Below are 13,894 nucleotides of genomic sequence, written 5' to 3'. Positions count from 1 at the left end.
AATCGATAGATATTATAAATATATGAAAGTCACACATACAAATAAAAAATGTAAAAAATCTACAACTCGAGATATATTCTTCTTAGAGTCATGATACTCAAATTCGATATTTGAGAAATAATTCACCAAAAATCAGAATGAAAGGTTTTTTAAATAATTTTTATTTGATAAGTTAGACAAAATAAAATAACTTGGCACGTATCTGTCAAATTTTTAATTTAACTTACCGTTTTCGCGGACGGATTTTTTTAAAAAGTACTTATTTTCGTAATTCAACATATTAAAGGAGAAAATGCCGGACGTCATAGGACGACCTATCCACGTCCTTATACCAGTTGAAAGCTATATTTTCCTAAGGGTAGTGTCTAAAGAAACAGTTTGAACATGGGTTGCCTGGTGACATCCTGTCAAGGCATAGGGTTGCCACGCTTTAAAGTTCATTTTTTGAGTTTTTTCGACAACACCACCCTGCTTATATGGTAAGTGTAAGAGATGTAAAAAAAATTATGTCAGATGAAATTAAATTTAAAAATTTGAATATTCAGGATTTTTAGAAATTTGACATTTAAGAAGGGGAAACTGAGGTAAATTTAAAATAAGGTCAAAAAGCTATTTCCTTAACAAAAAGTGATAAAAAAAGATTGATACTGGAATCGATAGCTATTGTGAAATTATAAAAGTCACACATACAAACCAAAAATGTAAAAAATCTGCTACTCGAGATATAGACGTATAGAAGTCAAAACCGTGAAATTCGATGTTTGAGAAATAATTCACCAAAAATCAGCACGAAAGGTATTTAAAATATTATTTATCTTATTAGAGAGAAAAAACAAAATAACTTGACAGGTATCTGCCAAATTTTTGATTTGACCAAGTTTTTGGCGCCTGTGTATTTTCGAAGAGTTACAGATTTTTACAATTCCAGGGTGAGTTGAAAAAGAATTCTTAAAAATAAATAAAAATGGTATAGGTATGAAGTCCAAGGAGTATCAAAGTAAGATGAGTAAGGGGGGAGCATGCTGCCACCCTCCAACCCCCCTGCTTGGGCACACTATAGGATTTGGGATGGGGTCAAAGTTGGGTATGTACAAAAGTTTCTCCTTGTATAAATATTGCAATCATGCTATGACTTATCGTAATAGTTTTTTGTTAAATTAGTTCTTACAACAAGTCTCTATTCAATTTAAGGGCTGCAAATTATTGCTTTTAATCAAATCTTTATGTTTCAAATCATTAAAATTGATATACTTTTTACTTTTTTTATGTTTTAAATCAGCATTGTCATGTCCGTATTTCCAATAGAAAAAAAAATTGTAATTTATCTATAGTCCGGTCAAATTAGACTAAAATAAGGGGGTGAGGTTACATTAATTCCCAGCAAGCTGAAAATTGGTAGGATTGTTGGAAACACCATCATAAATTAAATTTAAAAAGTCCTCATCGATCCGAGGTGTGGAAAAAAACTAACGGGGGGTCAAAGGTCACAAAAACTGGTTTTTCAAGATTTTCAGCAAAACGGTAAGTCTCATCAAAAAATTTTCAATGCAAGAATTGTAGACCAGATTATTATATATAAAAAGTGTCATAACACTTTTTTTCCTAAGACCCACCGTTTCTTAGGTATAACGATTCAAAAAGTTGAAGTTGAGTTGTAATCGTCATAATCAGGCCTATTTTGAAAAAAAAAACTCCTAACTGAAAAGTTCCTGAAATTTCATTATTTTTTAAGCTTGAATTTCGTTCTTCAACGGTTTAGAATTGGTATGGGAAAGCAAAAAAAAATGAAATTTTTCGCCATTTTTCCGATAGGGGCCCTTCTCCCGAAACCATTTCCCTGGGAATTTTTGTTTATAATATGTCTGAATATATACAGGGTGGCAAGTGAGAATGGACAACCCTAAAACGGCTGATAGCTACACTTATGGATGTTCTAAAAACAGATAGAAAAAAGTTCTATCGCAACCAGTTCATAAAATATTGGCTTTTTTTCGTTCAGTGTATTTTAAATTCTATCATCTTATGTTTTCGTTCACTACAACCACGAATGAATGAATTTTATTTATTTCTTTTTTTAATCATTTTCTACAATAATTGTATGAGTACATAAACACTTTAAAAACTGCAAAGCTATTGCACATTTTCGTAAAAAAAATTTTGAAATCTGTTTTTTGATGCAAAATGTAAAAAAAGTATTTTATGAAAAATTTTAAACACCTGTGGTATAAAATAAATGAATAGAAACCTAAGTGGCCGACTTACTTAAAAATATTCTCGTCTAAGGGGAGTATTTTCAAGAAAGTTGGCCACTTAGGTTTCTATAGATTTATTTTATACCACAGGAGTTTAAAATTTTTCATAAAATACTTTTTTTACATTTTGCATCAAAAAACAGATTTCAAAATTTTTTTTACGAAAATGTGCAATAAATAAAAAAAGAAATAAATAAAATTCATTCATTCGTGGTTGTAGTGAACGAAAACATAAGATGATAGAATTTAAAATACACTGAACGAAAAAAAGCCAATATTTTATGAACTGGTTGCGATAGAACTTTTTTCTATCTGTTTTTAGAACATCCATAAGTGTAGCTATCAGCCGTTTTAGGGTTGTCCATTCTCTATTGCCACCCTGTATATATTCAGACATATTATAAACAAAAATTCCCAGGGAAATGGTTTCGGGAGAAGGGCCCCTATCGGAAAAATGGCGAAAAATTCCATTTTTTTTTGCTTTCCCATACCTATTCTAAACCGTTGAAGAACGAAATTCAAGCTTAAAAAATAATGAAATTTCAGGAACTTTTCAGTTAGGAGTTTTTTTTTTTCAAAATAGGCCTGATTATGACGATTACAACTCAACTTCAACTTTTTGAATCGTTATACCTAAGAAACGGTGGGTCTTAGGAAAAAAAGTGTTATGACACTTTTTATATATAATAATCTGGTCTACAATTCTTGCATTGAAAATTTTTTGATGAGACTTACCGTTTTGCTGAAAATCGTGAAAAACCAGTTTTTGTGACCTTTGACCCCCCGTAAGTTTTTTTCCACACCTCGGATCGATGAGGACTTTTTAAATTTAATTTATGATGGTGTTTCCAACAATCCTACCAATTTTTAGCTTGCTGGGAATTAATGTAACCTCGGATGTCTAAATTGACCGGACTACTAATGAATAATAATAATCTACAAAAGTTTCTTTTGAATTCGGAAAAACTGTTAAATTCTGAAGAAAATTTGCCTACATCCAAACTCGCACCCACCCCAAATTCTATAATAGTGAGCCCAAGCCAGGGGCATTGCAAGGGGGCATACTGCTTGCATGCATTATGTTTATTTAAACACGAAAACAGCTAAAAAATACAAATTTGATAAAAATGTAGTTTTTCAATTTTCTCAAAAACTAGAAGGCATAGAAATCATATGGTTTTCAGAATTTGTTAAGAAGTTAATTGAGGCAGTTTAATTCATCAATTAATTTCATTTTTAAATTCACAGTCTTGCTCAAAATAATAATAATAATAATAATAATTTAACTATATGCCTGTAAGACCTAAGGTCTTTTAAATTCAACTGCACGGTACTAGTTAGAAGGAATAGAAAGATAGGAAAGAATTTTTGTTGGTACAGTAAATGGAGAATAAGATGATTTTTATCTCATATAGTATTTAATGTGTTTTTTTTTTAACTTTTTTTTTCGCAAATTTTGACTTTGATGTTGATTATTTCGAGAACAATTAATTGAATTAATTTGATTTAAAAATAAAAATGAAGTGTTCAATTCTGGCTTTTGAAAATAGTATCGTTCATATCTGTAAATGCTGCCGTTGTTTTTTAATGTTTTTTTTTTTATTTTACGTGATCTTTTCGTGCTTTTTTTGCGAATTTCATAGTTTTCAACATGCTTTCAAGAGGTTAACTAGTGCTTTTTCTGCTGAATAAGTCCCAAAATTGTGTTTCCTAAGTCTCCTGGGAATCTTTCTGAGGAGGAATTCTTCCCTAGGGATTTCATTTCCAGCTCCATGATATAAGGGCTTAATCTGGGATTCAAAGTGAACTACGCAAAAAAAAAATTGTCGTTTTTTTGTGTAATTTTTTGTTTTGTACAGATTCATGGCTGATTCTACTCAGTACTCGTACTCTTGTGTTTCTTTATTATCTAAGACATAATTTGACGCAAACAAATCAGTTCTCCATTGATTTGTTTAACAGGTACCTAACGGGAATTTTAACTTGTAACAATAAATGCCCTAATTTCAATATTAATTTGCGAAATGTTTCCAATTTTTTTTATGAATCTCAGCCTTAACAGGTTCAACAGTTTGATACATGCTTAAAATAAGCAAAATGTATTACTTAACCTTACCAAAATTGAAAAAGAATGCTGGTCAAAATACTTATGTCGCTCAAAAAATAGCACTTCTAATACAAAAAAAGCTGCCTGAAAGCCAAATTTCACTCATATGACTTACTTTGACCACCATGAGATTCACCATAACATACTTAATAAATAACCATTAATTTTACCTGTATAAAGTTTAACTGTAAGAAATTATTCTTATCAGATCGAGAATTGTAAATTAGTCAAAATAATTATGCCGACGACTGTATATCACGAATTATAAATGAACAAAAATTCCATCAAAGCACTTGATTATTAACTTAGATATGCAAACATGAAAACCCTGTTTAAATATCGATAAACGTTATTACAATTAAAAAAAATTTAATAAATTTATTAATAAATTAATTAAATTAATTTAATTTTTTTTATTATTACTGAAATACCCTTTATCCGATATAATCTTTTTTAATTCCTTGGTACCTAATTTTCTTTTTTAATTTTTCAAATTACTTACATAGTTCTTTTTTTTTCTTTACTCCAAATTTCTGTTATAATTATTTTTAAATGAAATTCGCTAGCCTATTGATTTTTAAACATGCTGTGAAATAAAAAAAGTTCTTAAATTTATAAAATAGCTAACCAAATCCTAAGAAATTATTCAATTTTGACTTTAGGTCATCTTTTTTTTGCTGAATAGTCACTGTGGGGCGGCTGAATATAAACTATGGATAGAAGTAACTGACCTATTTATGGTACGAACACTAAGTTAACAAAAATTATGGCAATGAACAAAACGACTAGATTAAATATCCCAGGTGGCACTCTGCAAATACACATCGTACAACAAAGACAACTGGAAAGTCACAGTCGAAGAAGCCGACGAGTATAGATCTGTCACTGAAGAACTGTGCAAAACACCAAATACAATGGCACTCATATGAGAACAAAGCTACAAGGTCAATAAAAGTAGTAGCCAGAGGTCTTCATTCCTCGTGCGCTCCCGAGGAAGTAGTAGAAGATCTTGTACAAAAAGGCTTCCAAGCCCTATATGCAGTCAATCTATTTAAGAATGAGACAATTAAAAACTCCTCTGGAGAATCGATGACAAGTAAGAGGTTACTACCTTTATTCATGCTAACTTTTGACAGCAAACAAAGTCTCGAGGAGATTTATAAAGTAAGATCAATCTTGGGCATAGCTGTTAAAATTGAACCACTCCGTAAATCTAAAGTTGTTCCGCAGTGCAAACGTTGCCAAGCTTTTGGTCATACCCAAAAATACTGCAATCGAGAGTTTGCTTGTGTGAAGTGTGAAGGAAAACATGCAACTAAAAATTGTCCTATGAGCAAAGATCAGAAAGCAAAATGTGTGAACTGCCAGGGTAATCACCCGGCAAGCCCAGTTGCCAAAAAAATTCGAAGAGTTCAGAAGCAAAAATACATCTGCTAGAGACAAACCCAGAAACACAGTAAATACCGGTTTTATCTGCTGAAAACAATACTAAGAATGAACCGCCTAAAAAAACTGTTCAAAGTTAAAGCGATGAAAATAAAGCCTATTCTCAAATTGCTAAAAATGTGCGGAAGAATAAAGAGACTCCCATAAAAGAAATGCTACAGAAAAGGGATCAAATTAATAGGATTGTTAATACAATATGTAACCCTCATTTAAAGACATTGGGCCACTTAATATTTAACCTAGGAGGATGTACATGAGCCATCTAATAATCACAATTTTTACAAAAATTCATTTAATTTACTACAGTGAGCCTGAACAAGTTAAAGGTTGACCTAAAATGACGACAAAAACTAAAACTGAGGCTTTGTTCCTGAAGGCCTCAGCAATAATTATCCGTTTTTACCAAAATCGGATTAGCTTCCTTTTTTGAGATACCCCACGTAAACGATTTTTTTTCGAAAAAAATTCATATCAACGCAAGGCTCGAGTACGATAACTTAGGCGCCGAGAATTGAAATCGGTTTTTTGTAGAGGTATTCATTTTTTGTTATGGGAGGGAGGGTCTATGCCCCCCCTTTTAGGAGGGAGGGGCAATTTTATAAAAAACTACTTAAAAAACAATGGCAACACTTACAGTTATCAATGATACCTTTTTCAAAAGCTAGAATTGTACACTTAATTTGAGTTTTTAAATCAAGGTATTTTAATCAGTAGTTTTCGAAATAATCGATTTCAAAGTCAACATTTGTGAAAAATAAGTATGAAAAAATACATTGAATACTATTTTTGTCAAGACTATGGATTTCAATACGGGATAAATCGATAAAATAAATTACCTCAATAAATTCTTTATCAAATACTGAAAACCACATCTTTCTATGCCTTCTAGTTTTTGAGAAAATTGAAAAATAGGAAAACTACTTTCTTTTTAAATTTTCCCGGTGGTAATGGTACCATTTCAAAAGTGTTCTTTCTCGCTAGAAAAAACACCCTTTGACCTGAAATTTTTGTATGGACATGTTTTATTATTTTTTTCTATGGTATATGAAACGTCCACACAAAATTTTATCAACCTACCACTTTTTTCAAGGAGAACTTGGTAATATTCTGGCTCTAGCTCTTTGAGTATAAGATAATTCATAAAGAGTCCAATAACTTTTAACATGATGGTCGAGATATTTTCGTATTGATTTTATTCGATCGGGCGTTAGAAAATACCTCGAAATCATGTATCATATTAATAAAAATGTTTCATTGCCTATACAATTTAATGCAGCAAATCGAGTGCAATACAGAAAAACTCTTGTATCTACCCTTCCGGATGGAATACAAGGTGGCCCAATATCTCAAAAAAACTCTTATATTGAGTACTACCAAAGATGTTAATTTTATGCTTTTATCACAAAGTGCACGATTGAACTCTTTTTTAATGCTAAGCCGCCTCACTTAGATAATGTAATAAAAAACTATTCATGTTACCACGCTCCACATCCAGCTGACAAGGCAAGAGGTGGATCGGCGATTCTTATAAAAGAAAGCTTAAAACATTATGAAGAAACCAAGTTTACTAGTGAAAATATGCAAGTAACAACTATTAGTATTGGTATGAAAAAGAAAGAGTTTAAGATAGCAGCTATATACTGCCCACCAAGGCGCTCCCCGACAGAAGATGACTATACAGATCTATTTAATCTTCTTGGGCATAACTTTCTTGTTGGTGGAGACTTCAATGCGAAACACACCCATTGGGGTTCAAGACTTATATCAACAAAAGGCAAAAGACTTTTCCAAGCAGGCCGTAAATACAATTGCGAATTCTATTCCTCCAGGTCGCCAACTTATTGGCCTTCCGATACTAACAAAATACCAGACCTTATTGACTTTTTCGTAGCTAAGCCTAAAGGAATCAAACGAAATCACATTAGTGTCGAAGGTAATTATGACCTGTCATTAGATCATACTCCAGTGATTCTATCACTTAGTGAATCGGAAGTAATAGAAAAAAAAGTAATCCAAAGCTTGTAAATAAGAAAACAAACTGGAGTGATTTTAGAGAAAGGCTTTTAAGTTTTATAAATTTAAGATCTCCCATGGATACAATCGAGCAAATTGACCATGAAGTGGAACAATTTATGCTGATGTGCAACAGGCCGCTAAATAAAGTACTCCAACATTTTCTAATAGAAGACAAAATGAAATAAAATATCCTTTAGAGATAAGAGAATTGATAATAGAGAAAAGAAGAGCTCAAAGAAAATGCAAGATGATAAAACAACGTTTAACCGTACAAGCAACAATCTTAAAAAAACAAATTTACAAATTCAAAAATGATTCACTCAGCCAAGCGCTTGAAAATACCGCAGTTACAAAACTCGCCCTTGAAATCCCAAGATGGGAAATGGATCGGTAACCCGAAAGAAAAAGCTAACCTTTTCGCTGAACATCTTGCGAATGTTTTTAAGCCATACTCATCAAACGCGGCTGAAAATAGCTTACAGTTTGTTGATAAGATAGATGAAAGTGAAATACCTATTGTAAGACTTAAAGAAATAAAAAGTATGTGTTTACATCAACTATCAAATAAAAAAATCACCAGGTTACGATCTAATTACTGCTCAGGTTATGAAAGAAATGCCATTTAAAAGCCTTCATAAAACTCCAATAAATAATAAATGCATGCCTTTAGCACGGGTATGTCCCACACCATTGGAAAATTGCTGAAGCAATTGTCATACTTACAGACCAATATCGCTTATACCAATTATGGCAAAAGTTTTTGAAAAACTGCTTCTGAAGAGACTTAGCAAAATCATAGAAGAAAGAAGGTTAATCCCAAACCATCAGTTTGGCTTTAGAAATGAACATTCCAAGATAGACCAAGTTCATAGAATAACGGATGTAATAGAAAAAGCATTAGAAGAAAAACAAGTATGTTCAGCTATTTTCTTTAGATGTTGCTCAAGATTTTGACAAGGTTTGGCATGAGGGACTTGAGTACAAACTGCAAAGGGATCTTCCCAGGCAATACTTTGAAATATTAAAATCTTACATCTCGGACCGATTGTTTAGAGTAAGGTACGACCAAGAATACTCGGAATTGAAGAAAATAGAAGCCGGTGTACCACAAGGAAGTGCCCTAGGTCCTACCCTGTATTTACTACACACAAGGGATATTCCAGTTGGTAATCACACCATAATGGCTACTTTTGCAGATGATACCTCAATTTTGGTTCCCGACAAATGTGTCTCTAAGGCAGCAGTTAAACTACAAAATGCCGTCCACACAGTGAGAGCTTGGACCGAAAAATGGCATATCAACCTCAATGAAACAAAATCTTCACATATAAACTTTACAAATAAAAAGATAAACAATATTCCAATATTCATTAATAATCAAGCTGTACCTTACGCCAATACGGCCAAATACCTTGGAATGGCTTTGGATGCAAAGCTAAAGTGGAAACAGCACATCAAAAAGAAAAGAGAAGAACTAAACTTGAAGTATAGAAAAATGTACAGGTTACTTGGTAACAACTCTGATTTATCAATCCAAAACAAAATAATGCTGTATAATCAAGTACTAAAGCCTGCTTGGACCTATGGAATCCAATTATGGGGCTGTACAAAGAAAACAAATACCGAAATCATCCAAAAATTACAAAAAATTCCTTCGTGAAATAGTTAATGCACCTTGGTACATAAGAAATACCGATCTACATCGTGACTTACAAATAGAAATGCTTACAGAAGTTGTTAAAAAATACGCTGTATCGCACAACCAGAGACTGCAAAGTCATACTAATTCTGAAATGGAGTCCGTCTTTAATATAAGAAACCATGTTCGGAGATTAAGAAGAACCAAGCCTCATGAGCTTATGGTCTAAAAAAACATAGGAAAGTATTAAAAGTTTAAACTTCCCCCAAAGTGATTGTTAAGAAAGAAAAATCGGATGACGATCCTTCAAGATTGTTCCTGATTAAGAGGTGGTTTTAGTGGTTAAGAGTCCCACACTGCTTGGTGTCGCATACTGCCAAGTGTCTTTTGAAGATTTTCTCCTGTCAAAAAAAAACTTATTTTCTTGAACCTTGATATTTAAACAATATAAAATAAATAAAACTTTTATTTAAACACTCACCAAACGCAAGAAAAAGTACTAAGAATAAAGACACCTTCTCCAGCAAATTTACAGAATAAAAATCGCAAACTGCAACTTCAATGCTTTTTTTTTTGTTACATGATTACCACTTAACAGTGCCTTTGTTATCCCTTACTACAATATTTAAGTTTAAAGAAAAACTAGTTATGGCATCAATAGAGACAAGAGACTCCCGCCGGCCAAGGATTTTAGCTGTATGGGCTTTTAGGCAACTAAATTATTTTATTTTAAGGGGTTATATCTAGTTGTAAATGCGAAAAAACGTTCTTTTTTGCGGATTTTTTCTGAAGAGGCATTTCATTATACAAACATAAAGAATACATGTATATATAGCAAATTTAATGTATAAAAATAATTCGCTGTGTATTTAGAAAAATATTGGGTTCCGTTATTTTTGTAGTAGATCTCCTAGACGACCTCCAAAAAAAGCTGTCTGGCGGTGAGCAAGATATCTCTGATACAAATCACCCAAAATTGAAAAATCCAAAATATTCATTTCCAGGATAGACAAATGCAGGTAATGAACGAAGGAATAGTCAAAATTTTGATTTTTGACAAAATGGCGGCTTCTCAAAGACAAAAATCGTTTTTTTCACGAAAATTTACATTTTAAAATGGCATAAAAAACCCAATTATTGTCAAAAACCTTTTTCCTTCGTTCATTACCGTTCATATCAAAGAAAATTCAGTAAAAATTTCAAGCCGATCGGTCCAGCCGTTCCGGAGTAATCGTGCTCACCGCCAGACACATTTTTTTTGGAGGTCGTCTAGGAGATCTACTACAAAAATAACGGAACTCAATATTTTTTTAAATACACAGCGAATTCTTTTTATACATTAAATTTGCTATAGGGATATGTATTCCTTAGGTTTATATAATTAAATGCCTCTTTACAAAAAATCCACAAAAAAGAAGGTTTTTTTTGCACTTACAACTAGATATAACCCCTTAATGAAAAACAATACAATAATATTTGCGCAAGCAGTTTATAATAAAAAAAAGTACATTTTAAATCATATTCTTTCATTTTTAAAGGTTTCCAGAGAATTATATTTTCCTAGATACCATTTGAATTCTCTTCCTTGTACATATGGGGTGCGGCAGGCACCCCATATGTACCTACATACGAAAAAAATTCTCAGGTAAGTTTTCAGGTGTTATAAATGAAAAAAGTTGATCAATTCATGGTTAATCCAATACTGTGTCACTCTGAATATTAAAAAAATAATAGTCGAATCGTTAATGTTTTATAAATTAATTTAATTAAATTGTGAAACAATTAATTTCTCGAAAATGACAAGATATTTTGGATCCGGTTTTCTGATTTTGTTTGAAACAAATAAGAGCAAAAAACTAAATTAGTACTGAATTACATACAACTTTGAAAAAAATTAGTTTGATTTTTTTTCCAATATTTCTTCAAAAATTTGATTTTGAAAATTAATTTTTCATAAATTATGCTGTAAAATGGCTTAATTCAATTTTTTGTAAAAGACGAGGTTTTTAGCTATACAAAACGTTATTGTAGGTGTAACCGTTAATTTTTAATAATTTTATTTTTCCAAATCAAGTCATTTTTTTTTTAAACTGCCCCTCCCCGCTTATCGGAGGGAATAGACCCCCCCTCCCGTACGATTTTTTTCTTGTCTCGACCCAACCTACACGCTCTAGCATTTTGGCACATTACTCCTGAATCACCCTGTATAATAATAACTGTTCAATAAGAATATCGTTAAATCGTTAATCTAAAGGTGCATAAGTCAAGAGTGTACTTATTTGCGTTTTTATTATTTATTGTATTAAACAGTAGTGTATGTACTGTACATATAGCCAACCTGATTCTAATAATAAAATCCCGTTTTCTTTAGACACATCATAATACCCACACGGGAGTCAGACCCTACTCGTGTGATGATTGCAATCATCAATTCACCAACTGGCCGAACTATAATAAACATATGAAACGACGCCACGGTAAGTCCCAAAACTTATCTGATTAAATTATTTTTTTTCACATTTCTATTTTATTATTTAAGGACTGGATCTCTCTAGTTCAAATCCACGCGGAAAAAAACCAAGTGTGGTAAAAAAAACAATCAATAAAAAAACAAGAAATCCTACAAATAGCACCAACAATCATGACGACGAGTCGTTGCATCAGGAAGTTTGCTACGAAAATTATGTTGAAGAAGGAAACGAGCACGAAAGTGAACTGAAAGAATTCGAACTAGAACATTTTGATGTCGAATTTCAATAAGAGGATCATATGTATAGATATCGATCATATATCGATCGATACATTCTCTTAAGAATGTATTAAGCGACATTTCTAAAATTGTTCAGGAAACGCAAAAAACAAAATTATTCCAGTGAGGAAATGTATGGGTTGAACAGTTTTATTTCATCTTCAGTTTCATTTGCATACATGATAGAATGGGGGAACTGCATTATCATACCTCTATTTGACGTCCACGTAAACGTCAATTTAAAAAAAAAAAATGGCGACGAAATAAGTTTAAAGAAAAAAATATTTTTTTGTGTTCCCTTGCATAGAAAAAATAAAAACAACCAATTATATGTATGGGCTCAGTTATAGCTATCAGTAAAATCCATCAGTAAAAATTTTGTTTTGCTATTTTGAATACATTAATCTTATATTTTGTGGAAAATTTTGATGAAATAAATTGAAAATATATTTCCACTAATTTTTTCAAAAAGAATTAATGCATTTTGTGTTAAATTTTATACACAAATTCATTTTATAAATTTTACTGATGAAATTTCATTTTACTGAACAGCTGACTGCCAAATGCCAAAAAAAATTCCATTTCGTTTTACTGATGACGTTCCATTTTTTTACTGTTCCGGTGCCATCATTAAAAAAATTACTGATGAAATCAACAGTAAAAAAATTGCTTGAGGCACGAATGTCAAATAAACATTTAATTTAATGACGTAAATTTACTGATTGCTATAAACGCTCATCAGTAAAAGATTTCAGATTCCTGATGTTTCAATTTTTACTGATGGATTTTACTGATAGCTATAACTGAGGCCTATATGAACAAATACTTAAAAATTTATGAGAAGTGGCATTTTGCTTAATTTTAACGATGGTGAATTTATTTTTACAAACAAAAGTGACAGATCCGCAACATTTTGTATGGAGCAAGTTCATTCACGTGAATAGTGGAATACCGAACAACATTACCGACGTGAGTTACGATTCCCCCCGATGAATAGCGGAATGGTAATTTGTGAATTTTTATAGATTATTCCCCCCGATGGATAGCAGAATAGGGCTGAACATTTTTATTAAGAAACTTTTTGTAGATTATTATATTAACTATCGATATGAATCCTTTTAAAAAATATTGAATTAAAGTATGTACCTATTACAAAAACTTAAGAAAATCTAATAAAAAAAAGACAAAAAACGACATTTTTAATGCTTTTACTAATAGTTTATTTTTACGCTTTGAGAATTTATAGATATTGAACATGAGAAGAAGATAAGATTAAATTCAACTGCTTTTTGGTGTTGGATAAGTATAACGCTACTTGGTGTCAAAAAAAAATATATTTTTAGTAAACTACTGTAAAGCGTACTAGGTAGATCGGGAAAAAACAAATTCTATCTCTACAATTTTAATCTCCACAAAACAATCTATTATCCCGCGCAAAATTTTGAAGTTGGGGAAATCAAGTAAATTCTATCAATTTACAAGTTTTTTTTCTTTAAAATTAAATTGTTTTTTTATTTGGGAGCGTATCGGAATCCCGCTTTTTAAAATCCCGTTTTTCGAAAATCCCGAAAAAAAAGTTTCAAAGTCCCGTCTACTAAAATACCGCTTTTTTAAATCCCGTTTTCTGAAATCCCGCATTTTAAAATCCCGTCAAATCCCGAAAATCCCGATTTTTTTTTACAAAA

The 13,894-nt window shown here is 31.6% G+C and overlaps 1 protein-coding gene across 2 annotated transcripts in view; it reads left to right on the top strand.

The window, feature by feature from the left end:
• Positions 1 to 13,046, top strand: part of LOC129916477 (zinc finger protein ZFP2-like) — a 29,380-nt gene extending 16,334 nt beyond the window's left edge. For both annotated transcript variants that reach the window (XM_055996466.1, XM_055996467.1), the window contains 2 exons: positions 11,832 to 11,937; positions 12,000 to 13,046. In XM_055996466.1, coding sequence (XP_055852441.1) covers positions 11,832 to 11,937; positions 12,000 to 12,220 — 327 coding nt within the window. In that variant the 3' untranslated portion in view covers positions 12,221 to 13,046. The remainder of the gene's footprint in view (positions 1 to 11,831; positions 11,938 to 11,999) is intronic.
• Positions 13,047 to 13,894: the final 848 nt, after the last annotated feature.

This window comes from Episyrphus balteatus, chromosome 3 (assembly GCF_945859705.1).
Source record: "Episyrphus balteatus chromosome 3, idEpiBalt1.1, whole genome shotgun sequence".
Lineage (NCBI taxonomy): Eukaryota > Metazoa > Arthropoda > Insecta > Diptera > Syrphidae > Episyrphus > Episyrphus balteatus.
This window is presented reverse-complemented; position numbering and strand designations above follow the sequence as displayed.